Source organism: Dermacentor albipictus, chromosome 1 (genome assembly GCF_038994185.2).
Source record: "Dermacentor albipictus isolate Rhodes 1998 colony chromosome 1, USDA_Dalb.pri_finalv2, whole genome shotgun sequence".
Taxonomy (NCBI): Eukaryota; Metazoa; Arthropoda; class Arachnida; order Ixodida; family Ixodidae; genus Dermacentor; species Dermacentor albipictus.
Genome location: NC_091821.1, coordinates 378,029,169 through 378,053,334, shown reverse-complemented (window position 1 = coordinate 378,053,334; position 24,166 = coordinate 378,029,169). Strand labels below are relative to the sequence as shown.

At 43.3% G+C, this 24,166-nt stretch overlaps 1 protein-coding gene across 3 annotated transcripts in view; it reads left to right on the top strand.

The window, feature by feature from the left end:
* LOC135900251 (phospholipid scramblase 2-like) overlaps positions 1-23,838 on the top strand; it is a 43,003-nt gene extending 19,165 nt beyond the window's left edge. For all 3 annotated transcript variants that reach the window (XM_065429680.2, XM_065429679.2, XM_065429678.2), the window contains exons 7-8: positions 5,928-6,089; positions 13,938-23,838. In XM_065429680.2, coding sequence (XP_065285752.1) covers positions 5,928-6,089; positions 13,938-13,997 — 222 coding nt within the window. In that variant the 3' untranslated portion in view covers positions 13,998-23,838. The remainder of the gene's footprint in view (positions 1-5,927; positions 6,090-13,937) is intronic.
* The last annotated feature ends 328 nt before the right edge of the window (positions 23,839-24,166 follow it).

Below are 24,166 nucleotides of genomic sequence, written 5' to 3'. Positions count from 1 at the left end.
CAATTAAAAAAAAAAAACAAAGTTGAGTCGTAGAAACAAATATGACAGAGAGTTAAATTTGCTGTAAGCTTCATAATCTTAAAGATAAAGGAAAATGGAAGTGGGGCAAAAGGCAATGCCACCAGCGGGAGCCAAATCCACAGTCACCACATCACGCCTATGATGCTCCACCGATTGAGCTGCGACAGCGGCTTTTCCTTCCTTACACTTTCTTGGATATTTGTGTACATGTACTAAATGAGTGGCTACATTTAGAAAGACAATTTTATGGTGGAAGAAGTACTGGGCTCAAACCTACCGGCGACTACATTGTGATGGACAATTAGTTGCTGAGGTTTGCACAGTATAGTGTGTAGGTGTGTCCATCAGGCCTATGGACATGCAGTCTTGAAGTAACAAAAGCCAGTCTTAAAGGCCATGCTTTTCTGTACTGCAAGTGCCGGAAGTTATTGCAGGAACAGGAAACATGTCATGACCAATATGTTTTGGACATTACCTATTTGGACAATGACACTGGTCTTGCACTGCTGCTGCACTGTGAAGGAAGTCATGACGTCCTCGCCGCTGCAAGTGATTATTATTGTTGCGAGATGAGAAGAATTGTGGTTTTCGTAGAGAATTTGTACAAAAAAATAATGCATAACGCAAAAAAACTAAGATAACGCATTTCTTCAATAATTAAGGCATGTTCATGTCGCGGGAACTTGTTCGGTTCCTTCAACAATTCAGTAATTCAACATTCAATTAATTCAGACATTTCTTCCAGTCCTGTGAAATCCGAATTAACAAAATTTAGTTTTATTACATTTGGCTCCTTTCTAAGTCATTTAGACAGCTAATTTTCAGCCTTATGTCCGCATTTCATGAAATAGACACAATAGGCACTTTACATGCATCTGGTCACACATAGTAGTCTTCTCCTTTACGGTACCATAAATTTGGAGCACACGTACATGATAAAATACCTTGCAACCTGTGATCAAGATCTGTAAATCTTTTGCAGAAGAGAGGTAACATCAAGCAGGGGACAGTTTGCTCTGAGTGCACTCCTTTTATGGAAAACATGCATACTTTATTATTGGTGATTTACCTTTGGGCTGGCAAGCAACACATATTTTTTAGATTAGTGTTACCTTTTAGTTACTGTTGTTGCCGAATTTGCCTACTTCAGAATATCTGAATAAGCTTGCCCAAAGCAAGCACCCCTCTAGTTATAGAGTGACTGGTGGTGCCAAAATAGTGTGACACTGTCACAATTTCTTTCTTGTATGCATATTTTTTAAAACTTGTACCGCTGCATTCTTCATCACCTGTAAATCTTTTTCGTGAACTGAGCGTTTTTCATAAAACTTGACACAAATTTGTAAAATTGTAAAACTAGTTGAAATTCGTAAACATTATGAAATGTTCTAGAGGTTTGGCAGGTATGACAGTAGGCATTGAAATGAGTGCATGTCTCTCTAGTTGTAGTGGAATATAAAAATTCTTTTCGATATACTGCAAAACATCTCTAGGGCTTCAAGACAAAATGGGCAGTGTCCATCGGGAGATTTAGTTGAAGCATGGGCAGCCATTTGCGTTTCAAGGGACACAATGCCGAGCTGCTGGGGCTGTTTGGTAACAGTGGCTGACTGCTCTTGGAACTCTAGCTACTGCTGAGCACATTGCTGAGGAATGAAACCTTGGCCACTGCAGTCTTATTGTGATGGATGTGGAATACCAAAATGAGCTTGTAGTTATATTTAGGCGTATAGAACATCAATTGGTTAAATTGATAGGAACTCCCTGTCATGGCATCTCCCATAGGCCATGTGTAGCTTCATGTAGTTCACTCCATAGATTGTGTATATTAATGCAGTACCAGAAGTTGGATTAGTGATTCAGTCATAGTGAGCTCTGCGAAATGAGCATATCTTGGACTGCTGGCCAAGTTGAAATTTCATACCAATCACATGCAGTGTGACACACAAAGTAAAAATTGGTGATGATGCAGCATGTTAATTGTTGCTTCTTTTGTCTGTTCTTTGTGTGTTGTGCTAGTCACTGCGACACTAATGGATAATGTAAGTCTGAAGGCAGCCTGAAGCTACCATACTTCTGCATGTAAAACTTGCACCCTATATGGCCACAAAACTGTCCAACTTCTAAACAGTAAGCAGAAGTGAAGACAGTGATGATCAAACATGAAACAAGATTAATGTTCGTGAAGCTTTGCTTTAAACTGACAATTGTAATGGGTTGCCATATACAGTTAAACCTTGTTATACTGAAATTCAACCTTTTACACAAACTTAATATATACTGTAGTAATGGGTGACTTCAGTGTAAAAGTGGAGGAAAAAGCAGGCTGGTGAACAAAAAATTGGCAACTACGGCGTCGATTGTAAGAATGCTAGAGGAGAGATGCTGGTAGAATTTGCAGAAAGGAATAAGCTGCGAATAACGAACACCTTCTTCAGGAAGCGTAGCAACAGAATGTGGACCTGGAAAAGCCCTAATGGTGAAACAAGAAATGAAATTGATTTCATACTTTCTGCTGATTCCAGCATAGTGCAGGATGTAGAAGTGTTAGGCAGGGTAAAGGTGCAGTGATCGTAGGTTAGTCAGGGTCAGGATTCACCTCAATTTGAAGAGCGAAAGAGTAAAATTGGTTCAGGAGGAACAGGCCAACCTAGACGCAGTAAGGGTAAAAGCAGACGAATTCAGGCTGGTGCTTACAAACAAATATGCAGCCTTAGAACAGAGAGATGAAGTTGACACGGAGGTAATGAATGAAACCATAACTAGGCTGGCTTCAGAGGCAGCACTTGAAGCGGGAGGCAAGGCACCAAGGCAACCAGTAGGCAAGCTCTCCCAAGTAACAAAGCACCTAATAAAGAATTGACAAAGAATGAAAGTGTCCAACTCCAGAGATAAGATAGAATTTGCCGGACTGTCAAAGCTGGTTCAACAAGGCGAAAGCGATATTCAAAACTATAACGTGAGAAAGAGGGAAGATGCCATAAAAAATGGATGCAGCCTGAAATCAGTGAGAAGGAAAATTTGCATTGGACAAACCAACATGTATACACTGAAAAATAGGCAGGGTAATATCATCAGCAATCTCGAAGATATAGTAAAAGCAGCGGAAGAATTCTATACTGACCTTTACAGTACCCAGAGGAGTTGGGATACCTCAATTAGAAACAGTAATGAACACGATACAGAAACTCCTCCTATAACTAGTGATGAGGTCAGAAGGGCCTTGCAAGACATGAAACGAGGAAGAGCGGCAGGAGAAGATGGAATAACATTCGATTTATCAAAGATGAAGGAGATATAATGCTTGAAAAGCTGGCAGCTCTTTATATGATGTGTCTATCGACTTCAAGGTTCCCAGAAAACTGGAAGAATGCAAACATTATACGAATGTACAAAAAGGGAGACGTTAAAGAATTAAAAAATTATAGGCCCATTAGCTTACTCCCAGTAATATATAAAATTTTTACCAATATAATAAGGGCAACATTGGACTTTAGTCAACCAAGGGAACAGGCTGGCTTCAGAAAGGGATACTCTACAATGGATCACATCCATGTCATTAATCAGGTTATCGAGAAATCCGCACAGTATAATAAGCCTCTCTATATGACGTTCATAGATTACGAAAAGGTATTTGATTCAGTAGAGATACCAGCAGTCATAGCGGCATTACATAATCAAGGAGTACAGAACGCTTATGTAAATACCTTAGAAAATATCTACAGAGGTTCTACAGGTACCTTAATTCTACGCAAGAAAAGCAGGAACATACCTATAAAGAAAGGGGTCAGAGAAGGAGGCACAATCTCTCCAATGCTATTCACTGCATGCTTGGAAGAAGTATTCAGGCTATTAAACTGGGAAGGGTTAGGAGTAAGGATTGACGGTAAATATCTTGGCAACCTTTGGTTTGCCAAAGACATTGCTCTATTCAGCAACAATGCAGATGAGTTGCAACAAATGAATAAGGACTTTAATAGAGAGAGGGTAAGAGTGGGGTTGAAAATTAATATGCAGAAGACAATGATAATGATAGATAGCCGGGCAAAGAAACAAGAGTTCAGGATCGCCAGTCGGCCTCTAGAGTCTGTGAAGGAGTATGTTTACCTAGGTCAATTAATCGCAGGAAAACCTGATTATGAGAAGGAAATTCACAGAAGAATAAAAATGGGTTGGATCGCTTACGGCAGACATTGCCAGCTCCTGACTGGAAGCTTAACATTATCATTGAAAAGGAAGATGTACACTCACTGCATTTTACCAGTGCTGACATATGGAGCAGAGACTTGGAGACTGACAAAGAAGCTTGAGAACAAGTTAAGGGCCCTGAAAGAGCGATGGAATGAAGATTGCTAGGCGTAATGTTAAGAGACAGAAAGAGAGCGGTTTGGATCAGAGAGTAAACGGGTATAGATGATATTCTAATTGACATCAACAGAAAAAAAATGGAGCTGGGCAGGTCATGTAATATGCCGGTTAGATAACCGTTGGACCATTAGGGTTACAGAATGGGTACCAAGAGAAGGGAAATGCAATCGAGGACGACAGAAGACTAGGTGGAGCGATGAAATTAGGAAATTCGCAGGCGCTAGTTGGAACGGGTTGGTGCAGGACAGGGGTAATTGGAGATCGCAGGGAGAGGCCTTTGTCCTGCAGTGGACATAAATAGGCTGATGATGATGATGCCGATCGATTTTTATTGCATGCAAAGGTGCTGCAAAATTTTCCCAATTAATGGGCAATCGCAAAAAGCAAATTTGGATGAGAAAATAATTCACTTTGTTAAATTTGGGAGTCGTAGACGAATGATACGGTTTCATGCCACATACGTCGACGATATCTTCTCGGCAATACAAATTAAGTGAAGCCAGCCATGCTTTAACGTGCCCTCCGCCCCGCGGCTGATGGCGTCTCCTGCACTGGGACGACGCTATTAGGAAAAGTGCCAGCAGCAGTAAGCGAATGCTTTGTCCAGCTCTCGCTCCAATGGGTCACCAAAATTCGAGATTATGCAACCTCTAATACTAAACGCTTGGTAAGACAGCTTACATGGTGCCATGCCATCTCAGCACGCTCACTCTGCACAGGTGGCAGATTATCTCTAAAGTAGGGTGTGCGGCTGCGTAAGTGCTTAGTTTTACTTGCAGCCATGTTCAGCCATGGCCAAAAGGAATGCCAACTTACCCTCCACTCCCCCCCAGCCCCTGCCCCCTCCCGCACACTTGCACACTTGATTGAAGAGGCACGAGCTCACTCCCCTTCCCCTGTTTCTCTATGCTTGTGCGAGAGAAGGTGGCACTCATGAAGCCTTTGTCTTTCTTGTCTCACGCTCGTACATTTTCACTCGCACCTAAAGCAAACAGTGCTTGGGGTGCGATAGTATCCTATTGTACTTGGAACATGATGCTGCTCCACTTTGGCGGTTGCTCTTATGGTGTAGTGGGCTACTTGAGAGGTGAGAGGTGGGTTTGTTTGCAAGCAGCCGCTTGTAATTCAATCATTTGACTGTCTGCGACCCACGACCCACGACGGACCCGTGGAAGTTTACGTTTGTTGTCTTGGCATTCCTTTGTGGGGCAGTGAAATTTTGTTATATTGAGATCGCATACAAACACACTTCTTTACATGGTGTTCTATGGACAAAAGGTTATGAAAAGTTAGATACTTCCTTATATTGGGAATTTCGTTATATTGAAGTTTAACTGTATGAACATCTTAATGCTATATGATTTGCACAAATATGCTCGGATTTATTGTTATTATTATTTCCTGGGTGCCGTTTTGGGGGCACAAGTTATATAAACGGGCAAGTTAGGTTTAAGAAAGTACTGATATGTGTTGGCAGGAGATGCACTTAATAAATGTATCTGTAACGCATGCCCTACTTTTTGTTTTCTTCAACTTAGGTGCTGTCAAAGGATGGCGCCGTAGAAGTCGGCCGCATTAGCAAGCAGTGGTCTGGGCTGCTGAAAGAATCTTTCACCGACGCGGACAATTTTGGCATCAGTTTTCCCATGGACCTGGATGTTAAAATGAAGGCTGTCCTGCTTGGAGCACTTTTCCTGATCGTAAGCAGACACATATCGTGCTTGTCTGTGGGGTGTCTAATATACCCCTCTCACATTGGGGGGATCTTATGTAATTTGTGATTGAATGTCATTTGCATTTATTGTCATTAGTTCACTGTATCATAGAAATACAGTATCTAACACCATTAGATAAAAATGGCATCTGCAATTGAATGGATCTTGGGAGCTGAATAGAATAGTCACATCTGCTTATAACAATCTCAAATAAAACAATATATATTAGTTACAATGACCACATTTCAGAGCACTTACAATTTTCCTACCCTACTAATCGAAACTGTATTCATATATGATAGACGCTCTTTAAGGAGCCCTGCTTCTACTACTAAAGCGGACAACGGACACTTCCCCCGCAGGGGCGTCTGCGCAAGCAGGCGTTTGGTGTGTTGCGACACCACGGACCCGAGCACACGAGGGTTGGACCCTCCCGCGTGTAGCCGTGCGCGGCTTAGCCGTGTCTGGGGAAAAGGGGATCCTGGGGGTTGAGCTGAGGCTGGGTGTTTGGACCTTTAAGGCCCCCCGGCGGAGGCAACACACCCCTTTGGCCTCTGCTTCACATAGACGGCACCCCCGGACTGACCCACCCGGGGGAAATCGGTAGTTGCCTTTTCCTGTCTCTCTCTCCCTACAACCTTCGTCTTTTCCTTACTTTCCACCTTTCCTGTCTCCTTCTCATTTCTTTATTACTTCCGACCTTCCTGGCAGCAAGGGTTAACCTTGTGTGAGTAGCCAACCTTGGTTATATCATATTGGGTTATAGCGGCAACGTACAGCTGGCGTTAGCAGGCCCTGTTTTTCAGACCCTGCAGCGTCCCCTTGTTGGACTCCATGGTGGGTGGCTGGCGTTGCTGCCGAAAACTACACGTCCACACATGGCTACTTCCTTCCCTCCACTACTTGATCGCCCTCAGAAAAGAGGGCGCACCGATGAAGTCTTTCAATTTTTTGGCCGCCAAAAAGAATTGTTCCCCCGTTTCCATGTTGTCCATTCCGCAAAACCAGATAAACCAGTAAGAACTATCTCACCCTTCCTTGTTTCTAAGTCATTGACTGAAGCCTTTGGTCCTGGATATAAGGCGTCGAGGATGGCAAGCGGTGATCTCCTCTTGGAGCTCCGCGATCAAAAACAATATGACAAATTGTCAACATTAGTGTCATTTGGGGAAACCCAAATAATTATAACCCCGCACCGCACGATGAACACCGCCCGTGGTGTTGTCTCTGATGATGACCTGATGGAGCTCACTGAGGCTGAACTCTTGGAGGGCTTCAGTGACCAGAATGTTGTAAACGTTAAACGAATTAAGATGAGGCGAGATGGAAAAGAGATCAAGACGAAGCACCTGATACTCACTTTCGGCTCAAGTGTCCTTCCCGAGTCCATCGAGGCTGGTTATATCAAACTTCGTGTTCGGCCATACGTTCCCAATCCTCTCAGATGTTTTAATTGCCAACGTTTCGGCCACAGTTCACAGAACTGTCGAGGCCGGCTGACTTGTGCCAAGTGCAGTGACAAAGAACATTCCTCTGAAACGTGCCAGAACACTCCGCATTGTGTTAATTGTGATGGTGAGCACGCCGCGTACTCGCGGTCGTGCCCTTCCTGGAAAAAAGAAAAGGAAATCGTTACAATCAAGGTCAAGGAAAACATAACTTTCAGAGAGGCACGGAGGCGGGTATCATACCTGCCCAAGAAAACCTTTGCCGATGTGGCGCGTCAGGGGGCAGCGTCACAACGGCCTCCGGCGACTGTCCGACCCACACGCAGTGAGTCGGCAGTTACGCCATCTGCCCCCACGGTGGTTGCAGCTAGCGCTGCTCCGCCAACCGAGGAAAAGGGGCCATCGACCCCGAAGGTGGGCGCAGCTGAGGCTGCCTCAACCTCCCAGGTCCCTTCCAGCGCTGGCAACGGCCGGCGCAGCCAAATCCCCCAGGGAACCCCATCGACCTCCGGGCTGGTGGGCGCAGGGGTCTTGCCCTCCAAGGCGAGACTCTCCCTGGTGACTTCTCGCTCGCAAGAGCAGGTGTCCGGCGCCTCACAAGAGGCAATGGACACTACACCTATCCTCCAGGGGCGCCAAGCGCCTAAGGAGCGGCGAGGTTCACTCGAACGCTCCAGAAAGGGTAAAACTCCCGTTACAGGGCCTCGAAAGGGCTCTGTAATCTAAGACATCTTTCAGTTTCCGTACACACAGCACCAACTTACTTTAAATATGGATACACAAATCATACAGTGGAACGTCAGAGGTCTTCTTAGGAACCTTGATGATGTGCAAGAGATTATACACAAACACAATCCAAAAGTGCTGTGTCTACAGGAAACACACCTCAAATCACAACACACAAACTTTCTCCGACAGCATGTTACTTTCCGCAAAGATCGCGATGATGCAATCGCATCATCGGGAGGTGTTGCGATTGTAATCCAAAAGAGCATAGCATGTCAACATTTACAGCTACGAACGGCCCTTGAAGCAGTGGCGGTTCGAATTGTTTTGCTAAACAAACTTATCACTATTTGCTCGATTTATATACCTCCACACTACAAACTAAGCAAACATGAATTTCAGTCCTTCATAGATGAATTGCCAGAACCGTACGTTGTACTTGGGGATTTCAATGCGCATAACAGCCTGTGGGGCGACTCTCGTATAGATGCGCGAGGTCGTCTTGTTGAACAGTTCCTCTTCTCTTCTGGTGTATGCCTGCTGAATAAGAAGGCACCCACATATTATTCTCTCGCCAACCGAACATTTTCATCAATTGACCTCAGCCTAGTTTCCCCGTGTATATTGCCTGAACTCGAATGGGAAGTTATGAAAAATCCTTACGGGAGCGACCACTTCCCAATCCTGCTTAGAACATCTGAAATAAAGGAATATCCACCACAGGCTCCTAGGTGGAAAATTGACACTGCCGACTGGGAAAAATTCCGAACTCTATCTTGTATTTCATGGGATGACATGTCCTCGCTAGGAATTGACGCTGCTGTCGAATATTTTACAGCCTTTATAATAGATGCCGCATCTAAATGTATATCACAAGTAAATGGCCTGTCGTGCAAACCGCGTGTTCCGTGGTGGAACGACGATTGTAGGATCGCACGTAAAAATCAGAACAAAGCGTGGGGGTTGCTACGCGCCTCCCCCACTGCGGAGAATCTTATTAACTTTAAAAAAGTAAAATCACAAGGCAGGCGAACCCGCCGGCAGGCTAGAAGAGAAAGCTGGCAAAAGTTTTTATCGGGCATCAACTCTTATACAGAGGAATCGAAGGTCTGGAATAGGGTTAACAGGATAAGAGGACGACAAACTTATTCACTCCCCCTGGTAAACCCACAAGGCGATACCCTGCTTGAACAAGCAGACTCACTTGGGGAGCACTTTGAGAGTGTTTCAAGCTCCAAGCATTATTCGCAATCATTCCTGAAATATAAAGAAATAGAAGAATGCAAGCCACTCATCAATAAATGCCGACAGAATGAACCCTATAATTGCCCATTTAGTGCTGCCGAGTTGAAAGCGGCCTTGAGCGCATGCAAGAGTTCCGCACCGGGATCTGATAGAATTTTATATGAAATGCTCAAAAACTTACACAATGACACGCAACTTACACTACTTACACTTTTCAACACCATCTGGGATGCAGGGTATCTTCCAACCGCCTGGAAGGAAGCCATTGTAGTCCCTGTTTTGAAACAAGGCAAAGACCCTTCTTCAGTGGCAAGTTACCGCCCGATAGCCCTCACAAGCTGCATGTGTAAGGTATTTGAAAAAATGATAAATCGGCGACTCATCCATTTCCTTGAACAAAACAAAATGCTTGATCCCTTTCAGTGTGGCTTCAGAGAAGGGCGCTGCACAACCGACCATCTTGTACGTATTGAAGGACATATTCGTGACGCGTTTGTACACAAACAGTTCTTCTTATCGATATTCCTCGATATGGAGAAGGCGTACGATACGACCTGGCGCTACGGAATCTTGAAAGATTTGTCACAAATGGGCATTCATGGTAATATGCTAAACATAATAAAAAGCTACTTGTCCAATCGTACCTTCCGGGTGAAAGTAGGCAATGTGCTGTCGCGTCCTTTTGCACAAGAAACCGGTGTACCCCAGGGTGGCGTGCTCAGTTGCACACTCTTTATTGTTAAGATGACAACACTTCATGCTTCCTTACCACCGGCCATTTTGTATTCCGTCTATGTGGACGACATTCAAATCGGTTTCAAATCCTGTAATCTCGCAGTGTGCGAGAGACAGGTACAGCATGGTTTGAACAAGGTGTCAGGGTGGGCAGAGAAAAATGGATTCAAAATCAATCCTCATAAGAGTTCTTGTGTTTTGTTCACAAGGAAGAGAGGCCTAGTTCCGGATCCCTGCTTGGAAGTGTGTGGACAACAGATACCTGTAAACAAAGAACATACATTTCTAGGTGTCATATTGGACTACAGACTCACTTTCGTCCCCCACATTAAACATCTTAAAGAAAAATGTCTGAAAACAATGAACATAATGAAACTTCTTTCCCAGACTACGTGGGGTAGTGACAGGAAGTGTTTAATGAATCTATATAAAAGCCTCATTCGATCACGACTTGACTACGGCGCCGTCATTTATCACTCTGCCGCCCCGAGCGCACTAAAGATGCTAGACCCTGTTCACCATCTGGGTATCCGTTTAGCCACAGGAGCTTTCAGAACGAGTCCCGTACAAAGTTTATATGCAGAATCGAATGAGTGGTCACTTCATATCCAGAGAACATACATCAGCCAAACATATTTTTTGAAAGTCCACTCTAATCCCGAACATCTCTGTTTTAACACCATTAATGATATGACATATGCTACACTATTTCGTAATCGTCCTTCCGTAAGACAGCCTTTCTCGCTGCGTGTGAGGGAGCTTAGTCATGAAATGCATGTTCCAATCCTCGAACTTCGCCTAATGCATCCAGCCAAGCCGCTACCTCCTTGGGAGTGGCAGTTGATACAATGCGATACATCTTTCATGGAAGTTACAAAAAACGCTCCAGAGATTGAAATCCAGATGCATTTCCGGGAACTCCAGCACAAACACTCCTGCACGGAGTTCTACACAGACGCATCGAAGTCACACGACGGGGTGTCCTATGCAGCCGTCGGGCCATCCTTCTCGGAAACCGATGTACTGCATGCGGAAACTAGTATCTTTACGGCTGAGGCTTACGCACTATTGTCGGCTGTGAAGCACATAAGGAAATCAAAACTCCAGAAAGCAGTCATATATACGGATTCCCTTAGTGTTGTGAAGGCCTTGATGGCTTTCTCTAACCACAAAAATCCAGTAATTAACGAACTTTACTCTGCTCTGTGTAAAGCGTATATAGGTAATCAGCATGTCATCATATGCTGGGTGCCAGGTCATAGGGGCATCGAAGGTAACGTTCTTGCGGACCAGATGGCCACGTCAGTTACATTGCATTCTGCTAATCCCACCGCTGCAGTTCCTGTCACAGACCTGAAGCCCTTCTTACGGAGGAAACTACGGAACCAGTGGCAACGGCTATGGGACGCGGAAAAAAATAATAAGCTCCACGTGATAAAGCCACAGTTAGGATTCTGGCCTTCAGTAACAAAATCACGCCGGACAGATGTCCTATTCTGTCGTCTAAGAATAGGACACACATTTGGCACACATAACTTTTTACTCACCGGAAATGACCCTCCAACTTGTGGTAGATGCGGGGAGAGGCTGACCGTCCTCCACGTCCTCCTGGAGTGTCGGGAAGCCGAACATGAAAGAAAGAAGCATTTTCCCTTAGCATATCGGCAGCGCATCCCCCTTCATCCAGTAATGTTACTAGGCCCAGAACCGCTGTTTGACTCCAGCGCAGTCCTGGGCTTCCTGAAAGATGTTGTATTACATGTTATAAGCCCCACATACTCATAGCGTCTCCTCTTTCCAGAGGATGCCGCTGTGATAATTTCTTTTATGTAGCACATGTCTCTAGGCCCTTGTGTCCCAAGGGCTCTAACGAGGCAGTGGTGCTCTTGTGAATTTTAGAATCTTATATACTTTCTATTTTGCATCATTCTTTTACGATGGATTTTAATGTACATAGTATCCGTCATTAGTCATCGCCATAATTTTATAGCACTCAGATTTTACGCACTTTACAGCGACTATTTTTAGGCCACTTTACAGCCAAGTCACATCTCCCATAATACATCGTTAACACTACCACTTGGCATGGCGCTCTTTGGCCAAACCTGGCCCTTGCGCCATAAAACACCACACATCATCATCAACAACGGACACTTCGAACCTGCTTGCGGTAAAAAGAGTGTGTGCACACCTCTTTTCCGAAGCACGGAAGCGCTACTCAACTGGGCGTGTGGCAATGTGCGCTGGTATAGCTGAATCCTGTCTGAAAGCGACAAAGTTGTAACTTTCGATATGAACGAGCGAATGTTGCTTGGTGATTTCGGAAACCACGAGGAAGGAGGAGCAAATTTCGCCTGATAGTGTGGCTTTACGGCAGTGCACCCTGCGCGATGCCATGAAGCCATACTTTAAGGCAAAATAAGCACTGCCGTGAAGTCGCACCTGAAGTCAAAATTCACATATAACCCTTAAACCGTGTGTTGAAGCACCCTTACCCTCTTTCATGGTTATGATTTTGCGTTTTGGTTGTATTAATAGTTCAGTGTTTCTGGCAATCTCCGCTGAGTTTGAATAATTCATCGCCTACTCTATATTGGCTTATATTAGTCCGCATACTTATGTTTTTTTCTTGAGTCCCTCAACTGGGTGGCACTGTGACGTTATAATCACGACCACCTTATAATAGAATAACTATGGTACTCCCATAATCTTGAAGTAACTGGTGTTCACCAGAGACTGAGTACATGTCTACTCTGAACAACCTGGAAACTGCTGTTATTGGGCCCGTATCGAAGAAGCAAACTTGTAATACTGAGTTCTATGCAACATGGAGCGTCGTCTAATTTTTGTTGCCTTTTTTTTTTTAGGGCAATTCACTTATTGTGAACTCAGATGTAGTGAATGCATTTTGCAGTCTAATGATGTTTGTTATAAGTGGGCTCAACTGTATTTAAGGGTCACATATAACAACCCTTTCATGCTCTGTGTGTACAATTTTACCCACCAAGAAAAAGCATCTCAGTATCAGTAGCACTAACGATAATAATGTTTTAAATGTTTAAAGCGTAATAATGTATACGTCGTTATAATAAAGACTAGTTTTAAAGGAATTCTAATACACTTCTAATGGGACTTGTGCTCCAAAATATATTGGCATGTGCCAAGTATGTTGGTGAAAAAAATTAAAGGCTAGACGTCTGTGTGTTTGCAATTCCAATACTATGTTGTCATGTAGTGGGTTCTCTTACTTTGCTGCTTTATACAGTAATGTTCTGTAGTGAACATTTTTTTTAAGTGACTTGCCGTTTTCCATGCACAAATCGCAATAAAATCTATAAGGTTCTTGCATCTCAGTTATTCCGGCATTGTCGCATGGAGCCCATGTGTGTGAGCACATTAACATCTGTTTCAAGTGTATTGTGCGGCTGCATGCTTTAGGAAACAAGAAAGTGACTAAACCATGTTTTTAACTGGCTGAATTAATGTGTGCCTCAAGGATGAATAAGTATCATAGGTTGACGCTGTATTTGTTAAATGCCATTCATATCATTGCAAGACTTTTTTAAATGTGGAATAAATGCAACTAAATGTGTACAGTGTACTTAATTTGTCATTACACATACACTGTTTCATTGGAGCTTTGAAGATAATGCATCTTTTTCTTTCTTGTTTGCTCTAGGATTACATGTTCTTTGAAAAGTCTGGGAACAAGGAGAATGACAGACCCGGCATGCTGTAGTACATCACCGGGAAGCAGCTGACTGTGGATCCACATGTCCTTGCTTTTGCTGTATGCCACGTGTGGAGCATGTCCTCGTGCCACCATATTGACCATGTACTGTTATCGTTCCTGTTTTTCAAATCTTCCTCCTTTTTTTACCCATTTCCAGAACTACGCTTAGAACTTTCCTGTTGTACATGTACAGTTGTCGTCTAGTCTAAACACAAGTTGACTTTGCATTTTTATCCATTCTTTTTGGCGAGGTTCCAGGCTATCGACTGCAGGATGTTCAGCACAGATTTACGTATAGCACTGCACTACTGTTGGCAATTTTGTTACTTGCAGTTGTTGCATTTTGGTGTAGCGAATTTTTCATTTTCTTCCTAGGTTTCAATTACCTTTAATCTATAACCACACACCTTCGTACTTTTATATACGATGCGGTAATGGAGTGTGTTCAGACACACAAACTAGTCCGATTGCTGTGGTTTTGTGTGCTCCATGACACTTCCGTGCATGTCAAGCCAACGCGAAAGTCTAGCAGCCCTCTGGCTGATTAGTTTTTACTTATTTCGGTGTTGAGCTCATATTCTTTGCATTTTCAAGTTGCACAGACATGCTTCTGTTGCAGTGATCAGTGAGGTTGTGAAGTTGACTTACTAAAAGTTTAGTTGGACTGATTCCTTACTTGTTGCATCTTCTGCAACACCAAGCATGAATTTGGAATCGCACATTGCTCGTTGCAAGAGGAACGAAGTAATAGAGAAATTGCTTTAGCCTACGTTGAAATTGTAGTAGAAGTGCAAAATTGAGCCTAGAATTGCTTGGGCATAGTAATGTGCTGTGTGCACAACCAATTACCAATTAGTAGTTGTTGGGGAAGGCAGAGAAGCCAAGTACACGTAGGGAACTCCTCTGAGCAGTTAGAGCCTGCCTGAGGTTTTTCAAACTTTGAAGTTTGGGATAGTCAGCAAGTATCATTGCCAATTATCTTCTTAGCGTGATTGTACATGATTAGAAGGGTTAGGCAAAATAATTATAGCTCAAAACTTTGGCACTTCATAGCAAGTGTGGATCTTGCTGAAGTGAATCGCTGAGAAGCTTATAATGAATCTGGAGGTTGCTGAAACTTTTTAATCTGTGCTGTGGAGTAGAATTGGTGCACAGGTCACCGTTGGGATGTGTTCATTTTAGAGCTGTGTTCTATTGCAATAATGTAGCATATTCCTGACTGTAAATAACATTAACAGACTGGCAGTCAATAACTTACGTGACTAATACAAAATGTTTTTTTTTTAAATTCTATTTCTTGCCTTGAAATGCAGCCCTTGCTATATTCAAAACTGTGGTATTAGCTATACCTCAGTTTTACAGCTGAATGTTTAAGCTCTTCAATAATTGATAGAGGATTAAATTGCATTTAATTTTTATGTGCGAAGAGAGATCTCCAACATATTCCTCGCTGGAAACTGAACACCACTTCAAGCTAGTGGAAGAAAGAAATGAAAATTAGCATGTGAAAACGTAAGTTGATGAACTTGCAAAACATGGAAGCACATGTGGGGGAAGGCACTCCCTTTCACATTTACTGTGCCTGTAACAACACAGAATTCGTACTGGTAAAAACACCTTTAATGGATGTAGAGGAAGCTTTCTTTCACGTTGAGGTGACCTTATCATGGCCTACATGTGCTTTTGATGTGTTGATAGTGCAGCCGAGTCATTAATTTGGCAAATTTTCTAGCGAATTCATAACATGCTACAAGTTCCTACTAGGGCATTCCCAGAGGGATGAATAAATTTTTTGGAGGGCCTTAGCATTGCTTTGATGCCGACCTCTTTCCTCTCACTTGAGTATGTCTGCAGGTGTTGTTGTTGAGCACAGGCAAGTCATGCCAATTCCATGAACTGACCAGGTGCACACCTAGGGTGTCATGGTTTGCCTGTAATATTTTAGGCACGGAATAAGGAAAATAGGGTATTTAACATTTTATTGGGATATCAATTATATGGAGGAGGTGAAAATAACTGTATTTCGTGTCCTGCGAGTTGGTGGGGAGGGCCAAAGGCCCTGCCTAGGTGACGGCCAGGATTTCCTGGGTCCTAACGGCATCCTCGGCCCGCTGGACAGCCCAAGCAATTATATGGAGGCTAATTATAAGTCCGAGGGTGATAAAATCGTCGCTACACGCCGTGTGCTGTGTATGCGAATTAAAGTGTGCGAGGGTGAGCCAGTGATCACAGTTCAATCTGGCGCACGCGAAGGAGGAAAGCGGAAAGCAAATGCATTGCCTTCTGTAGCGCGAAAGGCCATGGGGAGGATAGGAAGGAGGGAGGGGGCAGTGGCGGCGTTATGCTGTGGCAGCAACTGCGTATTTGGCGACCATGTGCAAGGGAAACTGATGATCGCGGCTCAATCTCGCAGGCCATATATAGAGGAAAGCGGAGAGGCAGCGCAGGGGGGAGGGGGCCGGCTTCGACTCTGCCAATAAATGTGTACTTTGCATGGGTGCACACGGTCGGGCACGCCGTATCTTGAAAGGGATCTGTTGACACCTCATACCTCTGTGCGCGCTGTTTTCTCACCACTCTTGTGTTGAAGCAATAGACCGCATGAAGGTCACTTCGCTTGCTGCTGCCACACCTGCTCACACCAGCGTTTTGACAGTGAGTGTCTGCACTCATCGAGTTTAATGTGTTCATGTTTGCCTGTGCACACTGACATCATCCTAGTTAATACAGTTAGTAAGCGAATGTTTCGAAGTTTATACAGCTGATAAAACTACTATCCTTACTTAGTATAGCTGTCTACTAATTTGCTATCACGATCGATGCTTCGTTTTTTGGGCGAAACTGCGACTATTCTTGTGCATGTTTTTGACTGTCTTGTTTTTTTCCCCAGTGCGATAAGAGAAAAAGAAAGCCGTTTGGCTGCAGTGGCTGTATTTCAACAGAGGTGAAATGCAAAAAAGAATGCCCATGTACTGTGCATTGGGTTGCACGTTAAAGAATCTCAGGTGGTCCAAATTAATTCGGAGTCCCTCACTAAGCCGTGCTTTGTAATCATATTGTGGTTTTGGTACGTAAAACCCCAGAATTAAAAAAAAAGGCTGTCTGACTTCCATGACTGTTACCTGAAAGTTGATTCATAAACCAGCGCTCATACTAATGCTTGAAATTTGCTTTGAGGCATATTCAGCAGCAACTGAATACCAATCTGTCTACAGGTATCAGCAACAGAAAACTGTTGACCTGCAGCAAGTGTTGGCAACACAAATCAGCGACGTCACTGAAGCAAATAATTAATCACATTAAGAAATTGAATGAAGCACAAGTCCTATTCAGGGTGCAGTAGCCTTTGCCTAACCTATATGAAGACACCGACTATTGATGTCATGAATATATTGTTGGTGAAATGTAGAAACTACTCGGTGCAGAATTGAAAAGTGAGGCTGTAGGTCATGTCCATTTCTGTTACTGTCTATTTTACACCTTTTTTTTAGCTATGCGAACTCTCATTCCTCCAACATGCACCTACCGGCCCAAAATACTGTACTTACTCGATAGTAAAATGTCTCTGATTGCAACGCACAGTAAATTTCCCATAGGTGGAAATGTAAAATGCAGTGCCTTTGATTGCAATGTGCAGCCTGATTTTCATACTTCAAAAGATATTAAATGCAATGCCCTTGATTATTCCCTTACCAGATTTTGTTGGTAACAGAGAAATAGTGATTTGTTGCCAGAGGAATGATTTGGACCCCAGTTGGAAATGGCGTCCAACAATGACAAACTTCTGGCACTTGCACTATGGCAAAGCATACCTTTCAAGATTGGGAGGTGGGATTGTGACACCTATCTTAGATTTGGTTTCATTCACGATTCTAACTCACATCTCGCATCCTAATGAATTTTAGAGCGCAGCTCCTAGGCGGCCGTTTCTACGTAGAGTGTCTGTGTTCCCGATGTAGCCGAGTGAACAAGTGCAGCGGGGCATGAAAAAAAGCAGCAAGAGCAAAGAGTGTAAGGAGGAAAGTGGGATGAGGAGGGTGCAGCGGATGGATGAGGCAGAAAGTGGAAGAGGAGGGCATGGCAAAAGCGTGAGAAGAAAAGCGTAGTGCTGCGCAAGCATAGTGCCTGCCGTGACGACCGCTACGAGATGGCGCCAGAGTAGCACACCGTCATCTGTTCACTGATGACTTCTTTATCTTCCTTCAGTCACTGTTTTTAATCAGCTAACAAGCGTTAAACACTATCCCTCGATGCGCGACACGCCTGCATGTATCGGAAGTTTCTCTAATGTTATAGATAGTTCTACAGTTGGCTGTTATCACCAAAGCTTTTTGTAATATGATTTTATGCGCGACGCAAATTGTGTAGTACTTTCTGGAAGCCACGCGGGCATCAGCGATTACACTGGAACCTTTGATGAGTCATGTATAAAAGCCGACGCGCTCAACTCGTAGATCAGATTTTTGACAGTCGCTGACTCTGCTACATGTGTCCCTCCAATTGCTTACCTCAATGTATTGCGAAATGAAAACACGGATAGAGCTGTGCTCTAATCTTGCAGTAGGAAGTATCGCAGTTGTCGTCAATTCTTTTCTGGAAAGAAATTTTTGTTAGAATTGAGTAACTTTGGCAAAGCATGCACTCATAGCAAGTGACAATGTGAAGAGCTCAAGCTACTGTAAGGGTCTGCTCTTTGATTGGTGCTAGCCCCAAGGGGCCTACTATGCTTGAAGATCAAGCTTGCACATCTCTTCTGTGCTCTACAGTTCAGTCTACCTATACTAATATGCACAACACAGGAAAAAGATTTTCGTAATCGTTCTTTATTATATATGGAGTGACTTTAAGAATGTCTCTTTACAGTTTTGATTATACACTTTTATGTAAAGGAACTACTTTCTTTAGCAATTTTGTTAGTGTAGTGTCAAACAGTTAACATTTCAGTAAAGCGTGGATTCATTTCAGCGTGGATTCATGATGGTGCACCCATTTTACACTTTAGAAGTTGCATACTCCAGTAGCATATTTGCAGTTAGTATGTGAGAAAGAAAATCTTGGTTGCCAAGCATGTAACAAAGTGGAAGTTTAGACGAGTAGGTGTTAAACATGTAAAATTTATATTTACATGCTCAATTCATAGGCAGCTTACATTTGACCATTTGACTTTCATGTTGCACATTGCAAGCAGTTGCTGTACACACATTGTGGGTAGCTAGCACATTGCATGGCACGACAACTGTGCCCTAGTATGGATTATGCTAAGGTGTGTAATCACAATGATTAGCCTAAGTTGACATGATATCTTTAGCAGATATGGTACACATGGTGCCTTTGAGTGTTCATTTCTGAATGCTGTGACAAGGCTATGAACATCGGGAAGTGCAGCACTCAAGTTGTATTGCAAGAATTGTGCTCTATACTCTATCTCAACAGTTCCTAGCAGCACTGTGGAATCTGGAAGACTCCTTAGCCAATAGGAAAGCCGAATGCCCCTCAGTATGTGTTCATCTGCACTGCATCGTCTGCGTACCGTTGTATTGCCATCCTGTTGATACATGCTTCACAGTTGGTGGACTGATGCAACAAATATTTTGGCATTGTAACCACAAGCTGCATTTACATAAATGTTACAGTTTGGCTTCGCTTCATTTATACACTTTCTCAGCAGTTCCTTTCAGCCTCCTTAGCCAGTAGTAATGGCAAATGCCCTTGCAAATGTTCACCTGCACCGCATTGTCTTTTTTCCGTCTGTGTGGCATTTGCTCGCTATTTCCATCACATACCATAGCAAAGCTGAGCAGTAATATTATGATGCAGTGAACAATTTGGGTCTTTATAGCATTCCACAATTAGACTACTTTGATGACTCAGCGCTGCCTTTGTAGTCCTGGCAGCATCAAAACAAACAGCTGGTCTCAATAGCAATGACAACACTAATACTTTGCCTTCAGCATGAAATGAGAGTAAGTGGTGACTGATTTTACAATTACTTTCTTGCTGTCAGTGGGGAAAGCCAGTAAAAAGCGTGGATTCGAATCGAAGCAGGTGGTCGCTGGCTGTATGGGCAATGCCATGTTGCTATGTAATCATGGTTAGGATGGCTAATATGGTTACCAGCAATAATCACCAAAGCAACTTTTGGTGCATGACGTGCTTGCACAAAGGGCATAACACTTCACATACCTCTAAAGTATCGCATACCAAGCAGAAATAGAACTTTGCTACTGCGTGGGGCAAGGATATTGCTTGTGTACACTTTGTACCTTTGGCAGTGCTGCAAGTTACTTGGGAGATGGAGTGTGGCAATTACCACCAGGTTTCATTATAGCTGTTCGTACAGGCTTGTTTTCACAATAAAGCTCAGTTACTCTCGTACTCAACCGCTGTAGTGGCTCTGTAATGGCTAATTGAAGATGCCAACAGGCTCTGCCTGCTGTGCCACTTGAAAAGAAAGTACTAGTTGCATATTTCTATTTTACTGATGGTTAAATTTTGCGGCAATAATTTGTGCTGCACTACAGTAGCAATACATCCTTGCTTCTTGGCACTTTAAAGCACATGGCCAACAGTTCATAGGCGGCTTGCTGAACTCTTGCCTGCAGCCTGACTGGCCCTCCTGAGTGTTTGCCTTCTCCATTAATTTGCATTGGCCTTAGTAAGTGGCTACCATTGGCTAACATTTGACCAGTGACCATTTGACCCTTTAACCAGCGGCTAACATTTGACAACTGTGCATGCACTGGAGGGAACTGCATGTAATGTATGTGGCCCAACGCAAGTTTGAGACCCCCGCCTTCATTAAGGAGTGTTCTCTTTAGTATTTATGATCATGCCGCATACGTCAAATAAGATAGCAATTTGTTCGGGAACTTAGAATCTGCAGATCATTAGCATGTGGTTAGTTTTGCAGCCGAGTTGGGATCTTCTACCTGAAGAATGTCCTGAAGAAAGCTGAAGCTTTCGTAAAGCTATCATAGGTACAACTGGTAAATGTGTTATTGTTAAGGATGACCTGTTATACTACCTTGTTAGTTGTGCTGTCGTACAGAAACAACTATAGATTAACTGTGCCAATATTCTTTTAGTCAGAAAGCATTCAGATGGGCTCTGTTGCATACTGCTACTTGCATCATGCAGTCTCTGGTTGATGCAGATTTTTGAGCTGATGAGTCTCACTGCAGCACAAGATCATTCACTGTGTTATGTAGATGTGTTCATTTTAGTTGCCTTACAATTATATGCTAAACTGTGGTCTGGTAAGTAGGTCCTGTGTGATATCTTTCTTTACTTTTATACCTTGTACCTGTTGTCCTGAATTTTTTTTTCTCGTTTCACTTGAGTCAACTGAGTGTATTGTCTGTGAACATTGTCAACTTTCCAGAAGTGACACTATGCTCCTGTTTTTTGTTTGCGATAAATTTCATGAGCTTTCTTCGAAGGAAAGCATAGCTTTTCTTTGTTATGCATTTCTCTAACTTGAAATGCCACTAGCCAATAAGAATTGCTGCATAGTGTAACATGGCAAGTTTTTGTCATGTTTCTGTAGCCTTTCTTTCCCCTAAATGGCATTTTTTTTACCTAAGTGTGGAAGCATTTTTTTTGTTTTTAGCCTTCTATCTCTCTTCCTTTCAGTTCTACCTACCTTTTATGTTCTTCCGAGTGCGTAGTTTTATTGTCCTATTTTGTTTTCATCTTGGCACTCGTGTCAAGGATCCCATATGGATTATGAAAAAGTGAAATGCTGGCTGGCAGCACTGGCAAAATTTGCTGTGCCATAGTGCACCAGCACCACGGTGTAACAAACCTTGATTTGATGAAAATCACGTTATAGCAAACTTTCTTTGTTCTATTTTGCACGAATATGAGACAACGTAGCATTTCCTATAGTTGAGAAGGTAATTAAGCAGTGCATTTTGTCAACTTTTGTGCCTCGGGTGCTAAACAGATGTTGCCGACTTACAGCATTTGGTGCAAGAAGTTGTCTGGGAATTGCAAAATGCTCAAGACAACTTCCGAGTGTAACACGAAAGTTAAATTGCAGATGCACTTGCATGTAACCGTGGGATTGTCGCGTAATGCATTACTCACCACTGCACAAGGGGATGGCATATGTACCTAAGTAGCATAGCTGTTGCCAGAAATTGTGGCTGAAATGCTCATTTGTTATTTTCACGCACAATATTCAAGTCACTGTGAATGTTAGTCCCTGAAAAGCTTTATTTCTGTTCTGACATGGAGGTCTATGTAAAAGCGGAATTCAGTCTAACAAAGCTTTTCACTAGAAAGACAACTTTATTGTTGGTGCCGAACAACTGAACTTGTGCTTTTTCACTTTACCTTGAGCTGTATTTCTCGATGACTCCCATATGTCGTAGGTGCTCTTGTGATTGTTTGGTGCTCCCGTTCAGGAATAAGAGGTTTGCGTGCGCTGCGGTTAATGCGAAACTCCTTCAAAGAACTAATCTTACTTCCTTTTTTTTTGTAACAGTAATGCAGAAAACTGTAGTAATGGCAGTGCCTAAGTACTGCCACTTTTGTCTTCAATCATGTATACCCAGCAGTGTTCAGCACTTCCTGTACAGTTTGCCATGCAACATCACTTTTGTGCCTAACCCTTTACCAAATGTGGAGGGCATGGACTCCTGTTTATGCATTCACTGTTGCTGCTAAACTTATTTCTGGTTCAATTCATCTGCAACATTTTTTCCTGGTGTATCACTCGTGTAATTTGTAGCAACCATGCTTCTCTGCACCAGTGGAAGTTTGGATATATAAGATACACTGCAGTGTGCGGCAGAAGTACTTGCGTCGCATGCATTGCTTCGACAATTTAACAGCCAATCTCTCGTGCAGCCGGGCCAGTCTGTTAAGTAAAACGCTACTGTGCAGTCTAATGTGGCTTGCAAAGACTGCTGTCCCTGTGCCTCTGCCATATGTTGTTGGAAAGTGCATGGCTACCTGTTAACTTGAAGATACCATTTAACACACTGAAAATACTTTTCAGCCGCCTTCTGCAGCCTGTGTTATTTGGCTGTTGTAAGCCTGATGTATGAACAAACTGTCTCGTCTTGCACTAGCCCCATTTTAGTAGTATGCTGCGGGCAGTATTTTCTGAGTCGCGCCACTTTTTGAATCTCAGCTTGCAAAAGGTTTCGCTCCATTTTCAATGTCTTGACCCTCGACTGGGTCGGAGTTATTGACCAGCGAATTGTGACCTGTACTTGCATTGTTCAAGAAGCTGTACGTTGAAATTGCAAGCACTGTTTAGGCGGCGGAGTTTTCGTATACAGTGTAGACTGCTTTTAGAATATGCCATAGAAGTCACGAAAAACAATGCTATTAAGAGAGCCGCGGTGTAAACAGATAATCTATTTTTATAATCAGTGTACAAGCCATATGGACAACTTCTTTTGTTACATTGTGCATTAATTGTAGAATCTAACGTGGCTTTGCAGTAGACCCTCGTCCCTAAAACTAATTACTGTAGAGGCAGCGCAGTGGTCTTATTTGGTATCATGATTCATTAATGCAACACAGACCAAACGTGTGAGCAGTGTGGCGAGCGATCTTGCTTTACCGCCACTATTTTGGCTACAAAAAGCTGCACTGCGTCCTGTATTGCACCTTAAGCGGTTATTTTACAAGTAGTCTGCACTGTACGCCTGTTTCAATATTCTTGTAATGTGCATTGGCAGAGCTGTTGTATACCAGAATTTTATGACTTAGCAAATGCAAGAGCTTCTAACGTATTTACTGCCTGTTTCTCGAGGCTTTGCGTGTAACCTCTATGCTCTTGTAATCCCTTTTTGGCACACACAATAAAGCCAAATGCTTGTCTCATGGATAAGTGAGCTCGTTTTCAGCTTGTAATACATATCGCTCAACCCGCATGACCTTTGGCACATCACATATTCTAAGCATAGCCGGCAAAAGCGATGGCGTCGTAAATAGTCTCAGTAGCTGCTGGACGATCACGTGGCCTTGTTTGTGCATGTGAATTTCTTGCCATGTCCGGTGTTGTGTGTGAGGAGTAGAGAGACGAGTAGCATAGTTTAGGAGGACATTGGCTGCAATGCTTTGGTTGTCGGGGAATAAGTGGATTAGAGCACTGCATGGGCCCAGCCCGGGACCCCTTTATGAAAGATGAGCCCAGCCCGAACCCGTAATACCAAGCC